The sequence below is a fragment of the Trichosurus vulpecula genome, chromosome 9 (genome assembly GCF_011100635.1).
Source record: "Trichosurus vulpecula isolate mTriVul1 chromosome 9, mTriVul1.pri, whole genome shotgun sequence".
Taxonomy (NCBI): Eukaryota; Metazoa; Chordata; class Mammalia; order Diprotodontia; family Phalangeridae; genus Trichosurus; species Trichosurus vulpecula.
The window spans coordinates 46,620,187-46,646,347 of record NC_050581.1 but is presented as its reverse complement, the minus strand read 5'-3'; the positions used below and the strand labels follow the sequence as shown (position 1 = coordinate 46,646,347).

The window sequence follows — 26,161 nt, the reverse complement described above, 5'->3', positions numbered from 1 at the left end:
ATCTGATCTCAGAAGTAATGGGGAGGTCACTAGCTTTTACTGAACAGGGACCTGACTATGCTTTAGCAAAGTCACATTGGCAGCTATGTGGAATATGGATTAGAGAGGGGAAGCCCAATGAAAAAGCTACTGAAATGGTCTAAATGAGACATGAAGAAGAGTGATGGTAGTGAACCAGGATAATTAAAAGGAGAATGGTGCCCTTGCCTCCTGAGACCATGTCTCACTTAATCCACTTAGCTTTGGAATTACCTTTGTGGGGGCAGTGCTTTTTTGACTAGTGTGCCAGTCTGTGGTGATAGAGCTTACTATTATCTATCTTGGCCCCAGATTGTCCAACTATACTTCATCCCATTCTATTCTTTACTTTGGCCGTACCTTTACCATCCATTGTGCTGTGTGTTATATACACCTTCCTTTCTTACGATTGTAGGCTAATAGGATCATAGATTTAGAGATGAAAGGGATCTCAGAAAACATTTATTCCAACTTTATTTTACAGCCAAGGAAACTAAGGCAGAGAGGTTATTTGACTTGTCCAGGATCATATAGCTATATGTCAGAGGCAGGATTTGGACCCAGGTCTTCCTAACTCCAAATCCACTGTTTTCTTTCTTTTCCTTTTTTTTTTTAATAAAGTTTTTTGATGGTGAATTCAGTACAGAATTTTAATTCTAGAGCTTAGCAATTATAAATGCTTCCGTACATTTAGTCAATGAAGAGTCAAACCTTAGTTTAAACCATGGCACATACACATTAAAACAAAAAAGTATAAGTTATGAAAAAAAGTGCTTGGGGGTTTCTTTACCATAAAGAAATAATTAACGATGCCTTCATCCAGTACACATTTTATATCTCCATGTTTGACATTCTGAACAGGATGAGAGTAATGACTAATAGTTCTACTGTCAAGGGTTGATAATGATTTCCGAAAGCTACACAGTGCTTCAACCAAACTGGTTATCCATACACATGAAAAGGTACTCACTTTGTGTTAATATAGCAATGTCCTTTTGATCCAAAACAGTTATCTCTCCTGGCTCAAGTCCAGGTTCCTAATGACCTTCATCATGGGATATTATCTTCTGATCATCTTTCATGCCCTTGTTAATATGAGCTTCCAGAATCTTTTTCTTTTGAACGATTTTTCTTCCATTACAGCTTGAACATCTATCTTTGGAGCTGATGTTTCCTACTCAGGCTGATTAAATTTGCTGAACCATTCTAGGTCCTATCTGATGAACTCTTGTTTGCATTCCACTACCTCCATATTTCAATGTTCTTTATACTGTACTACCCCAGATTCTGAGTTAAGGTGAAAACATATAGTTTAAGCTTATAGTCAATCTCTAGAAAGCAGATAGTGGAAATTTATAAAGGAAGAGCAAAATGTTAGAACATATAAAGAAGAAAGGCACTTAAACTGAATTAACAGAACTCACTAACATGTATTTTGTCAACCTTTTCATTCTTTGTAACAGAGCCTCTTCTTCAGCATGTATTTAAGTAAATGAATACCATACTTTTGAGTGAACTGTCATCAACTTCTAACAATAATGTATTCCTATGAATAAATATTATCTTATAAATATACACACACCAAATATAAGATGATTCAGATGAATTCTAACTTTCAAATTCCCACCTTTTTCAGAGGAAAAATTAGTAATTCTTATATAAAAATTTAATACATATGAATCTGAAAAAAATTTTCTAATTCTTAATCACATAATTATTTGGGGAAAAATGCACATTCCTCTTTCATATGTTGGTTTTTTAAAATTAAACAAATGATCCAAGTTACATATTCTGTTCTCTTAGTTTACAGTAAACTTGTCCAACTCTTCGTGACCCCATCTGGGGTTTTCTTGCTAAAGATACTGGAGTGGTTTGCCATTTCCTTCTCCAGTTCATTTTACAGATAAGTAAACTGAGGCAAACAGGGTCACACGGCTAGTGTCTCAGGCTGGATTTGAACTCAGGTCTTCTTGACTCCAGGCCTGGTGCTCTATCCACTGCATCACCTAGCTGCCCTATGACAAACTTATGAATGGTTTTTCAAGGAAAATGATTAACTTGGGTAAACAACAACTGTCTTAAGACTAATTCCTCAATACCATTGTTTTGAATTCACATGGCATTGTTTCACAAAACATAACTGACAGCACGAATTTATAAGCACTTAGATATCACAGAGAACATAAGATCAATTTCCACTGTCCTTGTTTTAACCATTCTCCTTATGAAAACAAACCTAATAACCATCTATTATCAATAATTTCCCTCAAAATACTTATCTAAAAATGAGACTGACATTGCATTTTTTAAAAAGTTCAGAAATTCACTTAGTATCCCCATGCAGAGTAAATAAGCACAATCTGAGTCACTGAGGCTAAGGTGTGAAAAGAGTAATTAAAATTGATAACCTAGAAGGTATCAGGTAATTTAAAAAAGAAATTTTTAAAAATTCCAGGTTAATCCAAAACACAGAATTCAAGAATTACTGAAACAGATAGGATAGATGGAACAAACTCAAAAGTAGGAAGCTTTCTTTGCTCAAATCTCTGTTGCTTCTGATCTTACTTCTATTAACCATAGCTGTTCAGCTCATGTCTTGGCCTTGGGGATTTAGGCATGGTGTTTCCAGGCAGTTTACTAGGTATGATTCCTTAGTTTATAGCTCTTCTATTCAATCAAGTATTGTAATTGACTAAACTGTGTTTGGAAAGTTTAATATTTCTTGGAGTACAAACTTTTTCTGGAATGACTGCAATGCTGGTGACTTTACTGTTTCTTTAGGAGCAAGGACCAATGAAATAATTGGGTATACCAGAGTAATATTGGGGAGTTCTAGTTAGAAGGCCCCTGGGCTAATAAGCTGGATGACTCAAAAAGGCCTGATTTCTTAATCTAGTTTCCAAAAAATGCTTGAACTAGAGGTACTTGGTTGAAAGACACATCTTGTTCTACTTTGAATATTCTCCAGATATCAAATGGCACACTATGGCAAATCTGACAGTTTTTGCAGTCAGGCAGAAAGAAGGGGTTCTGTTAGTGAGGGGAAATACTGGGATGGTGACAATAAAAAATATGGCTCAAAAAGAAGGGTATGTTAAGTGAATGAGCAATACAGTTGATAAAACAAAATTTTGCTGTAGCTAATCAGCAGACATCGTCATGATGATAAGAGAAACTCCCCAGAATGAAATTCTGAATACACAAACGGAAACAATTTTTATGAAGAAGAAAAAGGCTAATCTAAAGAAAATGATGTGGATACTGACCAACAAATTAAGATTTTAAAAAGACTCGTATAGAAGAAAGAAGCTTGACTGTAACCATAACTCTCTGACGTATTTATTACAAGGGAGGGAGACTTTGGGGGATGAGGGGGGAGAATTATATGGGGAGGAATAAGGTATGATAGTGCTCTCAAAAAGAAAAGAAAAGAATTAGCAATGAACAATTAAAAGAGACCAGAAGGAAGTTCAGGAAGCAGATAAGCAGGGCAGCACTGGTACTATCATGTTAAATTTAACGTATATGTGAAAAAACAAACTCTAAGTAATAGAGTCTCACCATTTCATATATAATCCACTTTCTATTCTTTGTATATGGACAATTTCATGTTTGTCAAGTTCATAATAAAAAAAGCACATATTGAAGCTGGGAGCAAAGACAGACAGATTTGGAAGGAGGGATCTAATGGAGTATCATCCCAGGGGTCTGTGTTTGGCCCTATGCTGTTTAAAACTTTTATCTGTAACTTGAATAAAAACACAACAATCTTCACAAGTTTTCAGAAACTATGACGCTCAGAGGGAGATAGGCCAGAACACTGAGTCAGAATGACTAAGATGAAAGAAAACAGGGATAGAAGTAACCTCACACCCGGCTGCTAGGTGGTGTAGTGGGTAAAGGACTGGCCTTAGGAGTCAGAAGACGAGACTTTAAATACTATCTCAGAAACTTATAATTTTGATCCTGGATCATTTAACCTTTGTCTCACTTGGTTTCCTTTGTAAAATGGGAATAAAAGTAGCAGCACCTGCTCCACAGGTCTGTTGTGAGGATAAAATGAGAGAGTGCATGTAAAGTGCTTTGCAAAGGCTGGATGACCCCTTGTCTAGTATACCGCAGATATTCTTTTTCAGATACTGGGTGTCCTACACGTTCAACAAAGGCCCAACTCTGACGTTCTGTGATATGATGCAGTTGCAAGAGTGGAGGAAAGTTTTTTCGTGCAAACTGATGGGCAGACTTTACTACAATGGAAGATTCAGAACACAAGAAGGTGTTAGCCATTGTGGTCAATATTAAATCATTACTTACAATAGTGCTCAGGCCCTGGGAAAGGTGGACAAGTTTATGATAAGAGTACAATTGGACCGATAGACAGATTTGAACTGATATAGGAAATTGTGGCAGAGGCTCCAAATGTTTCTTGATGTGGTTCTAGAATCTCCATGACTAGATGGGAACTGGGTGACGTTTTGCTAGTTTTGAGGCTATTAATGGTCTCATCTATGTAATCTTCGAAATTCTACATTGTTTTGCCCTTCTTTTGACTTGAATTGGCATGGCAGAGCTGTCAAATCTCTTTCTGCTCAATGACATCATAGGTTTGAAACTCCTGAGAGGAGTGGAACCCACTAAACTAAAAAGACTGAGGTTGGAGGGACTGACGAAGCAGCTACAGTGAGCCCAAACTACTTTGATAACAGTGGCAATAGAGAAGAGGGGATAGAAACCAGATAGATAAGAGTATCAAACGGATCTGGCAATTTATTGGATAATGGGTAAGCAAAAAAGGGTCAAATATGACTCAGGTTTTAAGTACAGGTGATTGGAAAAATAGTAATGCTATTACAGATAAAAGGAAGAAAAATGAACAGATTTTGTGGGAAAAGGTGAGTCTGGTTCTGGGTGTAGTCAGTTGAAGGTACCAGTGAAGTATCAAAGTTGAGATCCAACAGGCTACTAAAAAGGTGGTTCTGTAGCCTTTGAAAAGAGTGGGCAGCTAGGCTGCACAGTAGACAGAGCACCAGCCATGGAATTAGGAGGGCCTGAGTTCAAAGGTGGCCTCTGGCCTCAGACACTTATTCACTGTGTGACTGGGCAAGTCACTTAACTCTATTTGCTTCAGTTCCTCATCTTTAAAAATGAACTGGAGAAGGAAATGGCAAACTACTCGGTATCTTTGCCAAGAAAACCCCAAATAGGGTCATGGAGAGTCAGACACAACTGAAATGACTCAATAGCAACAGAGTTGTAGATACAATTTTATAAGTACTCTGCAAATACATAATAGCTGAAGCTGTAGATGAGTTTTCCAAGGGAACCAGTAGAGAGAAAGGGGGTAAAAAGAAAGAAGGGTTAGGAGATCTTCTTACTTTCAGCATCCTAAATATAAGTAAGATTCAGGAGAGTACAGTTTTAGAGAAGCTTAAAGAGGAAGCTATAAAAGAGAGAGTGATCAGTAGTGTTCAATGCAAGGTAAAGGAAAATCTGATTAAAAGGCTTTTAATTTTACAAGTAGGAGGTTATTAATGATTGTTCATTAGAACGATTTCAGTAAAGTGGTGGGAATGGCGAAGTAGAAGACAGATAAAAACCTACTCTTAACTAGAAGTTTGGCAATAAGAGAAGAGAGATGGAAGTGTAACTCAAATGGGGGGAAGCTGAATCCAGGAAAGGTTACTACCTCCTGCCCTGGTGCCCATTCCCCTCGCCCTTTAAAGGATAAGAGAAACACTAAGCATGTTTGCAGGAGAGAGGAAGGATTTACTAGATGGAGAAAGATTGAATATACAAGAAACAATTGATGGAAACAAGGGGGGAAGGGGGATAGAATCAAGGATGTAGATTTAGATTTAGCTCTCCTTTTGACTTCAGTATTTTTCCTTAAGACAGGCAGGAAGCAGAAAGAGGAGAGGTAAAGTTTGAGAAGTTTTGCAATGTGGAGGAACGGAGACAAGGATCTAACGTCAAATTACTCTTGATTTGAAAATTTGTAGCAGGAACGCTGTGACAGTAAATGCAGTATTTATCAGATGAAACACACAAGTACTAAATCTCAGTTTTAGTCTCAGATTTGGCATTGATTCTGGCTGTGGCCTTGAAGAAGTCATTTAACTTTTCTACCCCTGTTTCTCCATCTTTCAAGGGATTAGACCAGTCGGATTAGGAATGACCTTTGAAAAAGGAATGACCTTTCAAATGCCCCAAGCCTATAATATAATAGTTGTAGGTAAAACCAGAATTTTAAAATAAGTGAGAATAATAGAAAAACATGCTTTTAGAAAGTGGTCATCTAGCCTATATGTGAAGATCTTCAGTTATGGAACGTGTTCTCCTTAAGGTCTACTTCTACACAATTTTTATTGTGAGGATGTTCCTCCCTACAAAGAGCCCAACTCTCCCTCCTGTAACTTTCACCCTCTGGTCTTCTCACTGCCATGATGAACTATTCAGAAGAAGTCTAATTCTTCCACATGACAACCCTTGAAACAGTTAAAGACTATATTTGAAGCAATTTCCCCTTTCATTTTCTTCTCAGATAAAACAGCAGTATTGATACCAGTGAATAAATATCATTTAAAAATTATGTATGATTAAAAAAATCATCTTTCTGAGGTATCGTTAAAAATGAATTATTCTCACCAAGTAAAATGTGGGCACAGTGCCAAAAATCTCATGCTTATCTAAAAGAACAGTACAGACAGACCAAGCTTCAACTAGTCAACCTCTATTTCGTAATTGAGAACAACAAACTGTATTTCGTTCTCTAAACATTGAATCTGTCATACGATACCTCTGGGATAACATTAATTAATGATCTCAAGCACAAACTCCAAAGAACATGTTAACTTTTAAAATCAGCATCTTTTTGTGAAATCCATAAAACAAAGAATATGTCATACTGAAACTTTATCTGCCTTTTTTTTTTTGGCTTCCCTCAGTGGATGAGAAAAAGGATTGATGTAGTTCCTGGAACATTTTTGCACAGCTTTGTTAAATTTTCTTTAAACCAGTTTTTTTTGGAGTTTCCCAATAAGACAATGGTTAGTTTGTTGATAATGACACTTCCTACATCATTAATGCTAATAATTCAAACAAGTATACCCATGGTTATTGTAGACATTTCTCAAGGTTGCAGATTGAAAATACACTGTACAGTCTGGGTAAGTGCCACAAATGACAAGAAAGCTGAAAGATATCATATTTCAATTCAAGGGGACCTGAAATTTTAATCTAATACGCACATACATAGGGTACACACCTTTACCAGTGCTGGCCCAGGCTTTGCTGAAGACACAGTGCTCGTAGAGAGGACAGGAGCTGTAGGGCGTGATGTAGGATGATCAGCAGCAAGAGGAGTTTTCAAGAATTCAGGAAGTGCTGTGGATAGTGAAGTATACTGGCGAAAAAGATAGGAAGGGGAAAGATGAAAATTCTGTTTCTCTAACTTGGAACACATGAAGTTACAGCAAATATAAATAAGCAAATGATTTTATCTTTTTATAAAAGGAAATGAGTAAAGAAAAGAAAAATACAATAGTAGTATGTTGTGAAACTAGAAAGGTAGGACTATATACTTTGTTTACATATTCTCAGTTCCTTAAAGAACCCTTTATTTCACTTATATGGAAAAATTAATTCTAAATAATACCATACTGAATAAATGAAGCATGCTTTTAGAAACATGGTTCTTCTTTCTAGTGCTGAGACTCTGCAATTTATCAAAAAAGAATCCACACTATAGAAATAGTTGTTTTGAAAATAGCTGTCTTCTTGCCTTACAGGTAAAAATCAAATGAGATGATATTTACAAAGTATTTTGCAAACCTTAAAGTGCTATGTAACTGCTAACTATTGTACTATTATTAAAATAACCAGAATCAAATGTAAATTGACGCAGGACAGAAATCATGCCATTCGTCTTTGTATTCCTCGTTTAACACCTACAAAATTTTAAGCTCTTGAGGAAAGGCATCATGTTTAATATATCTTTGTATCTCCTTCAGTCCTTTGCCAGAATAAGTAGTGAGTCAATAAATATTTGCTGAATGAGTAAAAGAATAGTTAATTCTAATGTAAGTTTTATTTTAGACATAATGTATATGGAATTCAAATTAAGGAAAAACTCATTTGCAACTGAGAAGTCTTTGTATACATACAAACATGAGCTACACATAAGAAAACAATAATTATTATTGAGAGAATGATAATATTGCTAATATGAGGTTGGCAAAATTTTGACCTGTGTCCATCCCTGTATCAATCAGTTAAAATAACACTGAACTCTTGTGTAAACCCTGGTTGCTAACAATTTTACCACTAATAACTGAAAGACAAATTAATGTGGTATAACCTATATTCAGTACCTACTTATTTAAAGCAAATACAAGGACAAAATGTTCTATTGGAGGAAACGTATATCATATAAAATAAACCCATTTCAAAGGACTGTAGTTATGATTGCTACTTGCGGACTATATATTTGTTATTGTTTAGTCATGTCTGACTCTTGATGGCCTCATTTGGGGTTTTCTTGGCAAAGATACTGGAGTAGTTTGACATTTCCTTCTCTGGCTCATTTTACAGATGAGGAAACTGAGGCAGACAGGATTAAGTGACTTGCCCAGGGTCACATAGCTAGTAAGTGTCTGAGGACGGAATTGAATTCACAAAGATGAATCTTTCTGACTCCAGGCTGGGCACTCTATTCACTATATCACTTAGCTGTCCGTACACATGTACATGTAAATACAAAATATATTTAAAGTAGGTACAAGGAAATTTCAGGGCACGTGAGGCACTAGCAGCTGGGAAGAAAAAGAAAGGATCCATGTAGGTGGTGGCAGTTTAGGTAAGTTTTGAAGGAACCTACAGATTTTAGGAGACAAAGGCAAGGAGAAAATATATTTTAAGAAAGGAGAGACTTGTGAAAAGGTGGGATGGAAACCACATTCTGAAGGACTTTAACTGGCAAACAGAAGGGTTTCTATTTTATCCTAGAGGTAACAAGGACAATGGAGATTTTTGTGTCAGAGAAGTCACATGGTCATACGTATGCTTAAGGAGTATCTCTTTTACAGTTGCACGTTGGATACATTAAGAAGGGGAGAGACTGGAGGCCATGTAGGAGTCTTCTGAAATAGTTCAGATGAAGCAGGGTGGTGGTCATGCAAAGAGGAAGCAGGTAGTAGATGAAAGCGATCTTATGGAGGCAGAAATGACAACCTGGCAACAGACTGGATGTGGAGGGTCTGGGTGGGGAGAGGAAGATTTAAGAATAACTCTTAAGGATGCAAGCCTGGGTGAATGGAAGGATAGTGGTATGCTTGACAGAGACAGGGAAGTTAGGAGGAGAAAATGAAGAATTTTGTTTTAGATATGTTGGGTTGGTAATGTCTGTTAAGCAACTAATGATGCCTAACAGCTCAGAAGAAATACTAGTGCTAAAAGGAGAGATACATATATGAAAACAGATCTGTGCATCATTTGCATGGAGATGAACATAGAATCCATGGAAGCTGACTGAAACACAGAGGGGGTATACAAAGAACCAGAGGGCCCAGGACAGGGCATTATTATACAGCCATAGTTAGTGGATAGGACATAGATGATAATTCAATGAAAGTGACCAAGAAAGAATCATACTTCATATCAGCCAAAGGGGGAGGGGAGAAGATTGATTTTTGAAGGCTTACAAAATACATGCAAAAAAATCCCCAGAGATGACATGAAGAGATTTGTCCAAGGTCACATATTTGGTAAAAATAACTAACTTTATACACAACTATCATATTTGAGTATGACAACTGGAGGTAGGTACTGCAGATAATACTCTTTTGAATTATATGTTTTTCTATCAGCAAAGATCTGTCTTCTTTCCCTCTTTTCCTCCCCAATCTCTCCTCGCCCACACTGAGAAATAAAGAAAAGCAAAAGCCCATGTTAAAATATGTGGTATAATAAAAAAAAAACAAATTTTGGACTATGTCCAAAAAAAATATGTCTCTTTCTGTACTTGAGTTTTACCCCCCTCTATAAGGAGATGAATAGCATGTTTTATCATGAATCCTCTGCTATTATGCTGTGTTGGTCATTGTGATGATCAGGGTTCCCAATTCTTTCAAATTTATCTTTACTATATTGTTGTCAATATATAAATTGTCCACTTGGTTCTGTTCACTTCACTCTTCATCAGTTTATACAAGTCTTCCTGGGTTTCTATGAAACTATCCTCTTTGTCATTTCTTATAGCAAATCACATTCCATAATATTTATATACCATAACTTGTTCTGAGGCATCCCCTCAGCTTCCCATTCATTGTTACTTTAAAAAGAGCTACAAATTTTTTTTCATCCTTAGTTGAATTTGTTTTGCATAGAATTAATCCTCCCTCTCATTCCCCATTTTCACTTCCATTTTGCCATTGAGTGAAATTTATTTTCTGTACCCAACTGCACATGTCTTCTTCCTTCCTGTGACTAGTTCAGATGACAATGAGGTTCAAGTGCCAGCTGCTTCCCTCACTCCCTCTCCTTGGTTGTATAGTTGATTACTTTCCCTGATTATGCGAGATAATTTCCCCCAACCTTCTTTTTCCTTTCTCCTACTCTAAGTGTATTCTTCTCCTCTTTTCATTCTTCTCTTAAGACCATCAAGACATAACAGAACAATTCCCAGAACTTGTTTAGACTTTCTCTACAACTTCAGAGAGGACTGAGAAAATTAAATTGATTTTGTTTCATTTTTTATTGATCCTATTTACAATTAATTGATTTTGTCCTGTAACTGCATAAGTCATGGTTCTTTGTCTCTGAACATAGCTCAGAAATTTGGCTGGCCTGTAATGAGTTAAGTTTAGAAATCCAGTTCTCCTCTAATCACTGTTCCATTCTTGCCTCAAGGAAATCCGCTATCCTTTAAGGATGTGAGTGGACACGAGGGAATCTGGTCCACTATCTCTAACCTTGCAGGTGGACTCAAACAATGAACATTTCTTAGTCACAGGAGTTCAGCTACTCCTCTGAGTTAAAGATAACTTGTTATTCCTCATAATAACTTCAGCTCCTGAAAAACTCCATAACATCTTTGAAGGCCTACAAGATGACCTGACCTGGTACATTTCTACAAGACATACCATTCATTCATCCCTGCCCTATTAAATAAGAGTCTTCTCTTCCCCCCAGGAGTCTGGAAGTCTGCTATCCCTGTGTTTCAACAATCCGGCTAGCAGCTGTTGTGGGGGTGTAAGACCAACACAGCCCCAGCAACAAGCATGCCGCAAAAGCACAGGTTCTTTTGATCTGCTTAACTAAGGAAAGCTACGTTAAGAGGTTGACAAGCTTACTTTAATTCAGCATACAAATATCATTCACTTAGTTCAGGGGAAGAGACCAGCACACTGAACTTCAGAGCAAACAAATTACAAACATCAACAGACAGACCAAATACAGATTCATAGTTACCAACATCTAGGTTCAGCCCGGGAGCTCAGAACAAGGGCTGGCCCAGAGTCACACGCGCCACCACTGCTGTGGGTTAGAGCTCCAAAGAAGAGAAGGCCAACCCCTGGTTTTATATCTTTTTTAAGCAAGTGAGTCACACATGCGACTCACCCATGTGACCACTTAAACCCAGGTCTAAGAGCCTCTGATGTCCCAAACCTATCACTCAAACTCATTTGTAAAACTAGGCCCTCCCCTGAGTTAGCCCCACCTTGGGCCCCACCTTAGTTACCAATCCACACCCACATAGGTTTTACACCTAATAGGAGTTTGGGCCTGGGGCTTAGCACCTAGTAAGGCTCAATGAAATACACTGAATTACTCAAAGGAAACAAACCAAACTTTTCAAGGGCACTTGTTGAACTAAGTGCTAAGAGCCCATTTTGCTTATCAACACACCCTGGTCCACTATCAATGGCCTCAAGATGCAGATGGGTCCCATAAATCAATCGAGCATTCCTCTAAGACAGAGAAGGGTGGTTGTGGGCCCCATGAATGTTAGCCCACTTCTCTTAATGTAACCAATCATGTTGTCCTCACCCCCATGATGCTGCCAACTCTATAACCAATTGTATTATTTTCCTCACCTAACCCTGTTCTTTAGGTTTCCTCACCTATCCTTCCTCCTAACTTTCCTATTTCAATTAAAGGCACTGTCATTCTTCCAGTCACTAAGGTTCTCCATCTCAGAAACATCCTTCAGTCACATTCATCCCCAAATGCAATCAGTTGCCAAGTTTTGTCAACTCTGCCTCCACAGGTCTTGCATCTACCTTGGTCAATTTCACAAAACAACCTAGTTCAGGCCCCTGTCACCTTGCTTTTGGACTGCTGTATCAGCCTCTTAATCTTAATTCAATCTCTCTCTCCTTTCTACTATACACTAAAGCACAGGTCTGACTGTATCACTCCTCTGCTCAATAAACTTTGAGAGCTCTGTTATCTATAGAATAAAATGCAATTTACTTTTAGTAAAAAACAAACAAACAAACAACAGCAACAAATCAAACCCTTATATCATGTTCCAGCTTGTTTTTCCAAGGTTGATTATACATTATTCACCTTTTTTGCTTTTCTCTATACACCATATTCAATCTCTGTAACTTTGCAAAAGCTGTTTTCCATGCTTGGAATGTACTCCTTGCTCACCTCAGCCTCTTGCAACCACTAGCTCCTTTTAGGGCTCAGCTTACATGCCACTTCTTTTAAGATGCCTTTCCTGATTTCACTGACTATTAATACATTGTACCTCTCCGCATTTTAAATGTTTATGTTAGACCACAGATAGTAGTAACCTAGTGGGGAAAGTTACCTTCCCAAATCTAAATACTTGAAACTATGAATATTAAATTTTTAAAAAGTATAAATCTTTTCTAAGTGAAAAGGTATTTAATCTTTAGTTTTTGCTGTGGATTGACATATCAAAATTTTACAAACACTAAAGCCAAATCTTTTTGAACTTTCATAATGTGCCTTATGCATTTTATCAATTGGAAGATGGTTTTACAACAATTCAGATTTTTTTTTCACACTGACCAGACAAGACCAAAAAAAAGCTTTAATTTTCTTTGTATTATTGGATCATATCACCTTTTTCCCTCACCAATTATCTTTCTCAGTATCATTTGTTTTAAAACTAAATACTATTTTAAAAGAAATTGTTAAAAACATTACTACTTAAACTGCCTGGCATTTATGTTTTTTTTTTTAAATTCAACTAAAAGCTTTATGAACCTTAAATAAGACTGAATTTTCCTTTAGAAATCACTATTGGAATACTCTAGACAGATACGACAAAGATCTTTTTATTTAGTCTTGAAAACAACTACAAAAAAAGAAGTGAAAGCCAGAGAAAATGTCTGGATTAATTAACGTTCTGTAAGACTGTCTTTATATTTCAGGTGTTTGCACATGTTCCCACTGGAAGAACATGTGCCACATTTTCCCAGGAGCAATAATTGTCCTCCAACAAATGTGCCTTTCTAGTTAAGTTATCTTGAGAATCTAAACTTGAATGGAAAAATCTCCATTCTTAAGATACTTGACAAAATGAAGTTTTAGTCTTCATTGCTTTTGTTACCAATCTCCAGAAAAATAAAATAAATGAAAGCAACTACGTAGGCCAAATACCAACTAGATATTGTGTGTGTGTGTGTGTGTGTGCATGTGCACTAAATAAACATATTTACATAAAATATGGAAATTTTTTCCTATAAATTATCACCACTATGAAATGTATCAGACAGCACTGATTTGTCATTTGTGGTTCTAGTGCTAAACTTTCAATTAATAAGAGCATAAAAATGAAATTCAGATACACTAATATCCTAAAACATATGAAAAAAATCCATAGCAAGTGGCACAGAACAGAAAATTAATACTTGATTGATTGCCAATGAGTGTGAACATTTCTCACTGTTATAAAATACATTTTCTTTTACCAGTTACCTTTGGAAATTCTCCCTATTCATAATACCACAGGTTCCATTTGCAACTTTTTTTTTATTTGCAATTTTCAATGGACAAATTAGATCAATTAGGTACATCAATAAGAAATTTTACTCTAAAAAATGAACTAAACTATTCCACCCAAAATTTCCACACACAATATAAGTGTTAAGCAAACAAATCTATAAATAGAATCTCAGAATAGTAACAAAAGATATACTTATTTAGGAACTTTTCTAAAAGAAATCAATACTACCAGGAAACAATCAAAGAAAGAAAAAGAGAAAGAAATTCAAATGGAATTACAGGAGAAAAAAAATAACATAACAGATATTTAAAGAAAAGAAGCACAAACATGAATATAACCACTGCTGTCTCCAGGACATTCTAAAATTAGACAGCTCGGCTATGATATAACGTGTATATGTATATGTATATGTATATATATTGATTAATATTCAGGACAAACTTTAGGGATATCATAGCAAATGTCTATTCTACTTGAAACAAATTCACTTTACAAGAAGTATTTCCAGCTGGCACTCATATAATCTCAAAGAAATACTCTTTAAACTAAGAGGAACTCTGCAGGACATGGGCAGTAGTCTACCTTACCAAGGAGGTCCCTCACAGATAATCTGTTTCAAATTAATGCAGTTCATACTGTGAGAGAATATAAATACCGGGATTTATCACCAACAGATTTGTAACACATGATTAAAAGATCTCCTAGGAAATTTTGTCTCCTAGTCAAATGATAATACGATACTTGCCATGCTTGGCAAGTTAATCAAAACTTTTTAGATTACTTTACAAATTAGGCCAAGGTCATGGGTTTGAACTAACTGTGGGTCAATTAGTTCACCTTCTTCCATGTCAAAGGCTGCATGTTCAACATCAGGCTGTCACTTTGTAAAGCATTTGCTTTTGGTGCTTGTATCAACAAAAATCCATCACCTTCCCAGGAGAACAAAGTACATGTCTGACTCAGGGTAGTTTTATTTTCACAGGTGAAGGAAAGCACATAAAGGGACAGTCATAGAATTTTACAATTGGAAGGGACCTTATTCCTTATATCCACCTTATCTTCTTCCTACTGGTGGGGATTCCAAACTTGCCTCACATATCCAATGCCAAATTTTGTTATTCCTTCCTTCACATCTTTTGCATACATCTCCTTTTCTCTACTCATACGGTCACAACTAGTGTTCAGGTCCTCAACACCTCTATCACATTACCTCTACCACACCACTCACTGATCATATCCACTGTCACCCTTTCGTAGTGCCCTTCACGACCATCTACTTATATTACTGTGGTTGCTTCCTAAGTAGTCTCTCTGATACCTCTCTCCCACTCCCCTGTTCCAACCAATCCAATATACCTTTGCCCATAATCTCCTTTATGCTGAGATCTGGTCAAATTACACCCCTTCAGTGATTCTCTACTGCAGGCTAAATAAAGTTCATATGCTTTAACCAGACTTTGAAACATTTCACAGTTGGTACTATCAATTTTATTTCATACTGATCCTGTCTAATATACACCAGCCAAACAGGGTGACTTCATATCTCTGTATGAGTCCTACTGTTTACTGCTGTTGTTCTCTACCCTTGGAATACTTTTTCTCTTCTTGTACCCCCTTCCCTTGCCTGTTGAAATCCTGACCATCCTTTAAAAGCCCTGACCCAAAGCCTCCTTCATGAAGCCTTCCTTGATTCCTGAAGTCTGTAATCATCTTCCCTAACTTGAACCTCAGTAACACTTTGTATTTCTCTTCTAGCATTTACGTATTATTATGTATACAGTTATTTATATGTTTGTGTCCCATATTCCTACTAGACCATAAACTCCATGAAGGCAGGGACTATATCTAAAATCTCTCTGACAGGACTTTGCACATGATAGGAAATAATAAAACTGTGCCTACTTGAATATCTGAATAAGAATGCTCAAATTAAGGAAAAATGTTTGCTACTTCTACTGTTTTACTCAAATAGGTCCTCATTACCTTTTATCTAGACTATGTGCAATAATTGTCTAACAGTCTCTCTGCCTCAAGTCTCCTCACTCCAATCCATATTCCACTTAGCTGTTGAAGTAATTTCCCTAAAGCACACCCAAGGAACTCTAGCAGCTACCTATTATCTCCACGATCAAATATAAACTCCTCTGGCTTTTAAAACTCTTCATAATCTGGCCTCTTATTACCTTTCCAGCCCTCCTACACCTTACTTTAAAAAAATTAATTTCAATTTTATTTTCAGTTCCAAATCCTTTTCCTCCCACCTCCCATTGAGAAGGCAAGAAAAACAAAACTTAGTACAAATACATATAGTCAAGCAAAACAAATTCTCACAATAGCCATATCCAAAAAATGGGAGAAAAAAAAAGGAAGAAAGAAAGAAAAGGAAGTACCCTTCAGTCTGTACTCAGAATCTACCAGTTCTCTATATGGAGGTGGATAGCACATTTCATCAGTAGTCCTTTGGAAGTATGGTTGGTCATTGTTTCCTATATCTTACATACATCCATGTACTCAATGATCCAGGTACATTGGCTATCTGCAGTCCCTTTAAGACCACACTCAATTTCTCATTTCTGTCCACTTTGCACTAGCAGGTCCTCTAATACCTGGAATTTTCTGTCTCTACACTACTGCTTCATAGTTTCCCTGGCTTCCTTCAGGACTGAGCTCAAACCTCATATTCTTCTAGAGGCTTTTCTTGGACCTTCAACTGCTAATGCCTTTCCCTCTCAGATTACCTTCACATGCTCTGTCTTTATCTTACATGTACCTAGACATTTATATGTTACATCCTTCATTAAAGTGGGTCAGTCCTTTTGCCTTTCTTTGTATCTCTAGCACTTAGTCTGACACATAGTAAGTATTTAACAAATGCTCACTGATTGACTTAGCCCCCAGAATCATAATACTAAAAGTTACTTAAAATGAAAAGTATATACTAAACACTACAGTGTAGTTCAATAAAATTGGAAAAGCACTGTGGAATATTGGATAAAGCACTAGTCTTGATTCAGGAAATCTTTCTTCAAGTTTTGCCTCTGACATATGTTGACCATGGTCAAAACCACTCAGTGCCTCAGAAAATTCTCTAACACTATAAATTGAAGAACAGTTGCTGAGGGAATATGCTCACTTTGGAGCTCCCTGTACTGATGAAATCACAGTGATGAGATCACCCAAGTCTTCATTCAGCATTAGAAGTCTGCAACAAATATGGTAACAAACATATCACAGGCTCTAACTGGCAGCATGTATAGCAGAACAGAGTCTACAAACTATAAGACAGTAAGATTGGAAAAATTCTAGTACACTATTAAAGGGATGATTAATAAAAAAAACCTCAAAAAGGAGGTAGTAATCACAATCAGCCAGCATCTCTTCATCAAAAGCAGGCTATGCTAGACTAACACTCATTTCATTTTTCGACAGTTACTAGTCTGGTAGGTAGATCAGGAAAAATGCTGTGGGTATAGTTTACATAGATCTTAGCCAAGTACATAACAAAATCGCTCAAGTCATTCTTGTGGACAAGACAGAAAGATGTGGGCTTCACAACAGTACAGTTAGGTAGATATGGAAGTAGCTGAATGCTGGACTGAAAAGGTGGTCATTATGGGGTCAATATTAACTCAGAATCTGCTCTTGGACCTGCGCTGTTTAACATTTTTATCACTTAACTTGTATTAAAGCATAAATGGAATGGTTATTAAATGTGCAGATGACAAAATCCTGGAAGGGAAACATAACATTCAAGATTCAAAAAGAATCATCAGGATAGGCTAGAAAACTGAGCTAAATGAAATAAAGTGGCATTTAAAATGGCTAAATAGAAAATCTTACATTAAGTTCATTTTTAAAAAAAAACAAATACAAAATGGGGGAGTTATGGTGGATAGCACATTATCTAGAAAAGATCTGGAAATTTTAGTGGATTGAAAATTCAGTATGTGTCAACAGCATATTATGGGAGTATTACATTCAACTGTGGATATCACATTTTAGGGAGGATGTTAATAATTTGGAAAATGTCTGGAGGATGGTGAACAGGATGGTAAAGAACCATGAATAAATACTATATAAAGATTTAGCTTGGGAAAGAGAAGATTTAGGGAGGACATGAGAGTTTGTCTTCAAGTGTTATAATGTCACCTAGAAAAGGCATTAGAGTTGGTCTGCTTAGCCAAGGAGAACAAAATTAACAGCAATGGAATGAACTATCAAAGAGGCAAACATAAGCAACTTGTAAAGAGCAACTTGGAGCTGTCCAAAAGTTGAGAGGGCTGATTTTGGTTCCCTCTCACTGTTAAGTCTTCACATCACATTTTAGGATGACCATTTGTTGGTTATACAATAGATGACTAACGAGGTCCCTTCCAATTGAGATTCTGTGAAGCAATTAAATATCTAACTATATATGTGCGCGCGCACACACACACACACACACACACACACAGAGTTCTTTTTTAGTGGTCAACATCAAGGCAGTGAAAACTTAAGAAACAGCTACCAAACTCCCGGTGAAAGCAGATCCAGCAAGAGTTAGGGCCTCCACATTGTGGATGGCTGCTCAGAATCACACACAGATTTTTGTTTTCCTAAGAGTTGCTCAAATATCAAATAAATAAAACCTTGACACATGTGATGTGTGTCCTTCATCCAGGCTTGGACAACCTGCTTTCCAGGTGCATTTTGATCAGAATGTAAAAGAGAAATACTGAAAGAGAAGCAGCTTTATCTTCTAGACCATATGACAAATCCATTTAGAAAAAGATTTTTACTTTCTTAGTTTAAATTTTAAAGAAAAAGTTTATGTGCTACAGTGCTCTCCTCATTGTCAAATAATTAGCCCTGAGGTCTTGTGGACAGGAAGCAGAAGCAACAGGAAGCTCTTCCTAGACACTACCAATACAGAAAATTTTTTATTCCTATGTTCTGTGGTGTAAGGAATGTTAGGTGTTTTAGTGGTTTCTTTCTTTCTTTTTTTTTTGCCCTAGAAGGCATATTACTATGGTATCTACGTATTCTAAAAAAAAGACATAAGAAGACATCTTGAATTAGTGCCACTTCTCCCCCCAGCAAAATGTTTCTGAAACTTTTACTGACTTAAAAGGAATTCTTTGACATGGCTTGACTGCTACTTAATAAGCAAAAGGAAGCCTAAGAGACAAGGAGAATTAGAAAAATGTTGTGCCTGAATCATAGATCTATATAACTCGGAAGTGGTAATTATTTTTAACTGGAGCAAATACAGCCTAGGATGCTTAAGCAATTAAGAAATATGACGAGCTTTTAAAAACAAGCAAAAATGAAGAAATTTACTATGTAAATTATGATGAATTGATTTCTACTTATATAACTGTATGAACTGAAAAATGTCAACATACACAAAATGCCATATTGAACTACAAATAAGAGACCTTTAACTATCCCCACCCCCTCAAATGTAGCTTTATATCAAAACCCAATACAGTATATAATCTGTATTACTTTTCACACCCGTACCTCCCCCTCTTTTCAGAGATCTCATTTTATGGGTGTTGGGGGTGTGTGTATATGATACAAACCTATAGTAGTGCCCTTTATAATTTTTGTCCCCTTTTTTCTGGAGTTTAAGTAATTAGTGATTAAAAAGATCTGTCATGTGACACTTTTTTCCCCTACTTATAATTCTGCCAAATCTCAATGTAACATTTATTCTAAAAATATTAACATGTAACTGGGGGAAAGGTACCTATTGCATATATGGCACCTAAGGAAACAATCTGAAATCCCAATGTCTCAGTGTAGTAAAATATAATCTATAATATACATAGGAAGACATCCTTGTTTATAGTAAAAGATTTGGATGAAGTATGAGCAAAATATTTTGGATAGCATTAAATAAGAGTAATATAGAAATAAGAAGAAATATAAAATAAAGCTCAGATATTACTACTTTTGGAACACATAAAAAGACATAAAAATCCCAAACATTTTATTTATAGAATTTCTCTATAAAAGTTGGTTCAAAATAAAATAGATCTTAAATATGGATATTTTTCCTTTTCCTTATGCTACTACTTAAAGGACTTTTAAAAAATTACACATTTTGCACATCAATTGTTTGCAGAGCAAACAACTCATGAAAGAAACCATAAATACAAGAACTGAGTCTGAAAACTCTACAACAAAGATTCATCATTTAAGTAGGTGTTGAGTTAAGTAAAGAGCACAGAAGTTATCTAATGATTAAAACATTAATGTAGACAATATGAATATATTCGTGTTCTTTTTTTTGACTATCTATAACATAAGGTTTATTGCTACTATGTGAGTATTTTTCCAGACACCTAATTCGTGTCTTGAATGAAATAGAGATGCATCAGTATTCACAAAGCAGAGAGAAAGAACATGGATATCATGCTACCCAAAAGAATTTGGTAATGAAGTAATAGTACAACATGTTGCCAAAACTGCTGCTTAAATTTAGAAGAGATATGGGACCCTGTGTGCACTATTTTGGCAAAGAATATACCATACTTATTTTTTTTTAAATATACATATTAATATTTTAGTTCAAGTACCACTGGAACGTCAACCTACTGGGTAGGATTGATTCTGGACAAAGTTCTTTGTGTAAAATTAGTCTGTGATAAAGTTTCATCTTAATACTAGAAAATGGAAGACGTAACTAATGAAAATACAGGGAAGAGCAGAATACCAATCTCCTTCAGAAGTGCAAACTCTTATGAGGTCATTTTCTATATGGCTGAGTTTATGAAGAATTAATTTTCTTACAAAAAATGATAGACCACATTCATTCCTATTTGATAACCTGATTCAACTGGCAAAATAAAAGGATGAAGCACCCAAAGGGATAAATGACACAACTGTTAATAAGTTTTAAACTTTACTTACTTGCGTACTTGACATTCTTTTTTGGACCTGTTTTTATAGTTCAAAATGAGGAACAATAAACATGGTGAGACTACTCTGCACTCCCTTTGGGTTCATCGTTTTCTCAGAAATATTAGTCTTTTCCTTGGTTTCCTCCCTCTCCAGCTTCCAGTGCAAGAGGAAGGTCATTCTCTAAAACAAATCTTTATTAAAGACTCTTGGATCCCAGCTAGTCATGTCTCTCTTACTAAATCAAAGCTGGAGGGGAGTTTCTATTCTTAAGTGAAATGAAGAGTACAAGAGTTGGTCTTTTTTTCCTTCAGTTTCTTATCTAAAGGGTCCCTAGTCACATTCTTATTCTCTGTATCTCTCAAGTCTTATCTGATGAACAATTATTGACTGATTGAATGGGAAGACTCCCTAGTGATGTTCAGGTGGCTTTGACTTCAGAAATCATACCTGAGTTGGAGTGTTTGTGGTCGCAGGAGATGGTGATTCACTGATTTTTGGCTCGCTTGGGGATGCTGCTGAACCCTGAGACTCCTGGCTGGCTGGCTGGTCCGGAGACAAAGCATCGCTGCTGTCTTCATCAAATGAGAAATCGCCCTGAGTGTGGGGATAGTCTTCTTGTCCAACCCCTACAGGAAGAAATGACTTTAGTGTTCTCAGGTACGAAAAGCTAAGTTATCTAATGAAAAAGGGAAAAGGTGTTACTTTCATTTCCTAAGATAGTTTAAAAAATATTTTAAAAAACAAATGTGCTTACAACAGGTTTGGGTCATTCATATCCTCTTAGTGACGAATCTATGAAATCATGCCCTTTTGGCATTAGTTATTAGAACTTACGCTGGCGTTTAACTTACTTTTAAAGTAAGATTTGGCAATAGGATAATTTTAAATGTTTATACAAAAATAGTAATATGTGTTCCTTGGTTTTTAGATATGTGGCATTTTATAAATGAAGCTTATATTAAATACCTAAATAAACAGTGATAAATTCTTACTAAATTATTTTCCTCATGTTCATTGAAAAATTCTCCACAAAAAAAAGAAAAAATGATGAGTCTTTGTGCTCTAGTAATGCAATTTGTGAGAGCTATTTGTCCTTTAATAGAGAGCCATCTGCTGTTCAAATTCCTTCATGTATAATACCACAAAAGCTTTCATCTTTTTAAAAAGTAGTTTGTGAAAACACATAAAAAGATGGAAACTCAATGAAGATAAAATAAATTTAACATGTAAAGTATTTACTGTGGACAGTGGATAGAGCATGAGGACCTAGAGTCTGGAAGACCTGAATTCAAAGTCAGCCTCAGACACTCACTAGATCTGTGACCTGGGCAAGTCACTTAACCTCTATTTGCTTCAGTTTCCTTATCTGTAAAATGGGAATGGTAATAACAGCACGTACCTCTCAGTGTTGTTGAGAGAATCAAATGAGATACCATTCGTAAAGGCACTTAGCAAGTACCTGGTACATAATAGGTGCTGTGTAAATATTGCTAGTATTATTATTATTATTTTTGCAGGGGGGGAAGGCAAGGCAATTGGGGTTAAGTGACTTGTCCAAGGTCACACAGCTTGTGTGTCAGAGGCCTGAGGCCATATTTGAACTTAGGTCCTTCTGATTCCGGGGCCAATGCTCTACTCACTGCGCCACCTAGCTGCCCCTGTTATTATTATTATTATTACTATTACTATTAACATACATCTGCTTGCACTTCTTCTGTAATATGAAAGGAACCAAGTTTGTACCAATGATTAAATAGGTTATTTTTTGATAGAGGGAAAAGTAATAACTGGAAACATTAGTGGAGAGACAGCCAATGAAATGAAAATGGAATCTTACTGGCTTTGGATTTAAGTTTTTTCAAAAGCTCTTTTCCCTAGAGTAGTAAGGGTTTTCAGACTTGCCTATGATTGCTTCCTTAACACAGGAATCTACAGGAAGGATGTTCTTTTCTACTAGTTCCATTGGACCAGGTCTTTGAGCAATCTTCTCATTCAGATCATCTGCCAGCCGAGCTCTCTTCAGTTTCATCTGTGTAGCCTGCAGGGATGGCTCTGCAAATGTTTCTAAAAGAGGAAAGATAACTTTGATCATTATTTAATAAACTATCACTATCTTATGATATTACTTCTGACCATCATATTTAACCTCAATCTGATTTTTATAGGTTGTCAATATATTTATGGGGATGACATTGCTGTGTAGTCATTGATAGCCATAAACAGTTTTACATATTAGAATAAACTTTATATATAATTGTCTCTAGGGCCTCAAATAAACATGAACTTGAATTTTTACAAAGTATAATATAAAGTTACCTGCTGATCATTTATCATGGGAAGCCAAAATTCATATTCCTAGTTGCTTTAAGGAAGATAGGCATATAGAGTTTCTCAATTTTCTAGGCTATTCCATATGGGTGAATCAATACACAATCATGTCTTGAAAGAAGAGGATGCTCAATTTACTCTAACACCATGAAAAAGAGCCCCTGGTTTTTTGGTTTGTTCTTCTTTGGAATGTAAATTTTGATATGGCAGGTACTTTGTTTTTGGTTAGCTTGAAAATTACGATACTCAGGTAAACTGCAATATTCACAATGAATGTGAATGAATATGGGACAGCTACCAACTTATAGTACTAGTCAATGCTCAATCATTCAGGGAAGGATAATGTAACATTTATCTGGGGTTTTTATTCTTCCTCTCTGTCTGTGACTGCATTTGATTATAAGCATATCTAAAGAGTTGGACGGAATGAAGATGAAAATTAATCCATGTTTATTTCTGACTGTTCCTGAATCACACCTTTCAAATGAATGGTTTGGATGTTCTTCTGGACTTAGAGCAACAAGAATATTTTATGTCCGTCACAGATATTTGTACTACACAATAACTATGGTACAACCAGAGTTACACTTGTGTTTTAGCAAGTCATTTATAATAACTTTCCCACTTGAAAATGTAAAAGGATTAATATATTTGTTACTTAATTTTTGCTCTTTCAATGTCCTATTGCTTATTTGTACTTTCTATCAAAGTTTTGTATTGTTGTCATAAATGTAGAATTCATTATAATATGTGCTTACCAAAAATGTCTGTCTTTTTAAGAAATTCTGGAAGATCATACATAGCAAGGGCAGAAAAAGTGAAATGAACCATACCACCCTGTGGGTGACTTTAAAATGCTCTTTCTTGAGCTTATTATTATTAGGATAGGAGGTAGGAGAATAATGGCAGCCAGCCTTCCTTTTTATCAGTATCTTCCTAACATTCCCTTCCCTTGCCCAGGTATTAGAAATATTTCTTCAAGGAAACTGTGGTTCTCAACTTATAGCTTTCAAATAGAAGCTAATAATATTCAAGAAAAATGTCGACTTTTCCTTTAATGTTGCTGCAAGACAACTAAATACTCTATGATTCCTTAGAGATTTTAAACTCCTAAAGTAGAACATATCCTCAGTTTTGAGTACTAATTTGTTCATTATAAACATACTGATTTTTCCTCTGGAAACACTGGGTCTCAGTTATTCAAATTCAGAAAACAATTCATAATCTTGCTTGCTAAAAGTTTAACTAAAAATAGCTTACTTTTAAAATACAGGGCTTGTTTTAAACCTTCTGCTGTACAATTTAAAAGAATCATGAATGGCAAGTTCTTTTTCCATATCAAAAAAAATCTTAATTTGAGAATGAAAGCCCTCCTCAAGCTGTTAATGGTTAATGCCCCAAGAATGACAGAAAAGAAAAAAGAGGAAATAATTCTTGTCAGCAGCTTAAGCCAGAAATAGGGGCTTCCAAAGGAGTCTGTGACATTTGTTTATAGGTCCCCAGCTAGTTGATTATGATTATCCAGTCAAATTTCAAGACTCTGAAGCTGCTTACATGGACCTCTTCCCAAGACTTAGGAACATTTCTCTTATGGAAAGTGAAAGATAGACCTTATTCTAAAAAATGTTGATATTCCAGTTTATCTTATGTTTCATGACCTAAAAGTCTCATGTGAGAATAAAGAGCAAAGCTTAGGATAAGTGGGTGTGTTGGGAAGAATGCTTTCTTCTCCTTTATAGTTACTTCATCTGTAGTCATGCATGATTCTGGAAGTCTTCAACAGAGTTTATAAGAAGAGATAGGGTGGCCTAGCCTTCAACAAGTCTTTTCAAGTACTTTGAACAGTCCAATACAGACGCCTACAGTGCCAGTGCTAGGATTAGTTGATCTTTTTTTTTTTTTTTGAATACTAAGAATTGAAATTACTGGGTCTTTTGATTCTATCCAATTCTGTAGCTCTCAGAGTTGTTAAAATGAAAATTAATGCTGCAATTGACTCTTTTTCTTTAAGAAATTAATTATCAGAGATAGCCCTTACCTTCCAAAATGTGCATTCTGACAAGTTCAGAACGATCTGGTCGACTACGTATCTTGTGCTTCAGAAAATTTTCGGTCTTTAAAAAGAAAAAGAAAAGATCTAGTTTCATTCTATTATTAACTAGATTTTGAGCTTTATTGTCATATTTATATTAACCCAAGTCCTCTATTACACTGATGCATATGAGAGGAAAAAGAGAAAGTAGGAACTATCACATTATACATAACTTTAAAAACTGTCATTTTAGGTATTGGTATAATGAATAGAAGAAGAGATGAAGGAATAGTTATGATGAGGTGCTAATGATGGACCACTAAAAGGCCCTAGATTTTCCCCATGAGGCCTAGGTCCCTGGCATTTGCCTGGGGCACCCAGCCTTTCCCAGTTAATAATCCTTTCAACTGCCCTTTCATTATGGCCCTCATTTGTTTGCACCTGGCCCCACCCTAGACCTCCACTCCTTAATCCCATCTGGACCCCTTCTCTGTTACCTGTGGATCTGTTACCTCTCAGTCACCCCAAGCTCTTGGCCACACAATAAAAAAGGTTAGTCTCCTTTACCAAATTGCTCAGATTCCTTAAGAGTCTGACCCAATACAAGCCTCACAGGTAGAGCTGGTTCTTAAAAGTCCCACCCACTTCTATTGGTGAAACAATAAACCTTGTCTCTGACTGAAGGCTTGAATTGAATTCTTTCAAGGCAGGACCCGTCTTTTGCCCTTGAATTTCAGGGTTCCTAGCACCCCTAGACCACAACAGCTATAATCCCGTATCTTCAGAAAATGTATTTTAACACTAAAAGGGTGTTTTGGGGTAATAAGTCAACAAACTATATTGTACAAGAAGGGTTAAGAAAACTGTGTAATGAGAAATTTTCTAACATGTTTAATACAGTATTGTTTCATATT

The 26,161-nt window shown here is 36.1% G+C and overlaps 1 protein-coding gene across 3 annotated transcripts in view; it reads right to left on the bottom strand.

Moving 5' to 3' along the window:
• MRTFB (myocardin related transcription factor B) overlaps nucleotides 1-26,161 on the bottom strand; it is a 146,419-nt gene that overhangs the window by 42,140 nt on the left and 78,118 nt on the right. For all 3 annotated transcript variants that reach the window (XM_036739413.1, XM_036739411.1, XM_036739412.1), the window contains 4 exons: nucleotides 25,254-25,329; nucleotides 22,790-22,951; nucleotides 21,335-21,513; nucleotides 7,283-7,420 (listed from right to left, as the gene is read on the bottom strand). In XM_036739413.1, coding sequence (XP_036595308.1) covers nucleotides 7,283-7,420; nucleotides 21,335-21,513; nucleotides 22,790-22,951; nucleotides 25,254-25,329 — 555 coding nt within the window. The remainder of the gene's footprint in view (nucleotides 1-7,282; nucleotides 7,421-21,334; nucleotides 21,514-22,789; nucleotides 22,952-25,253; nucleotides 25,330-26,161) is intronic.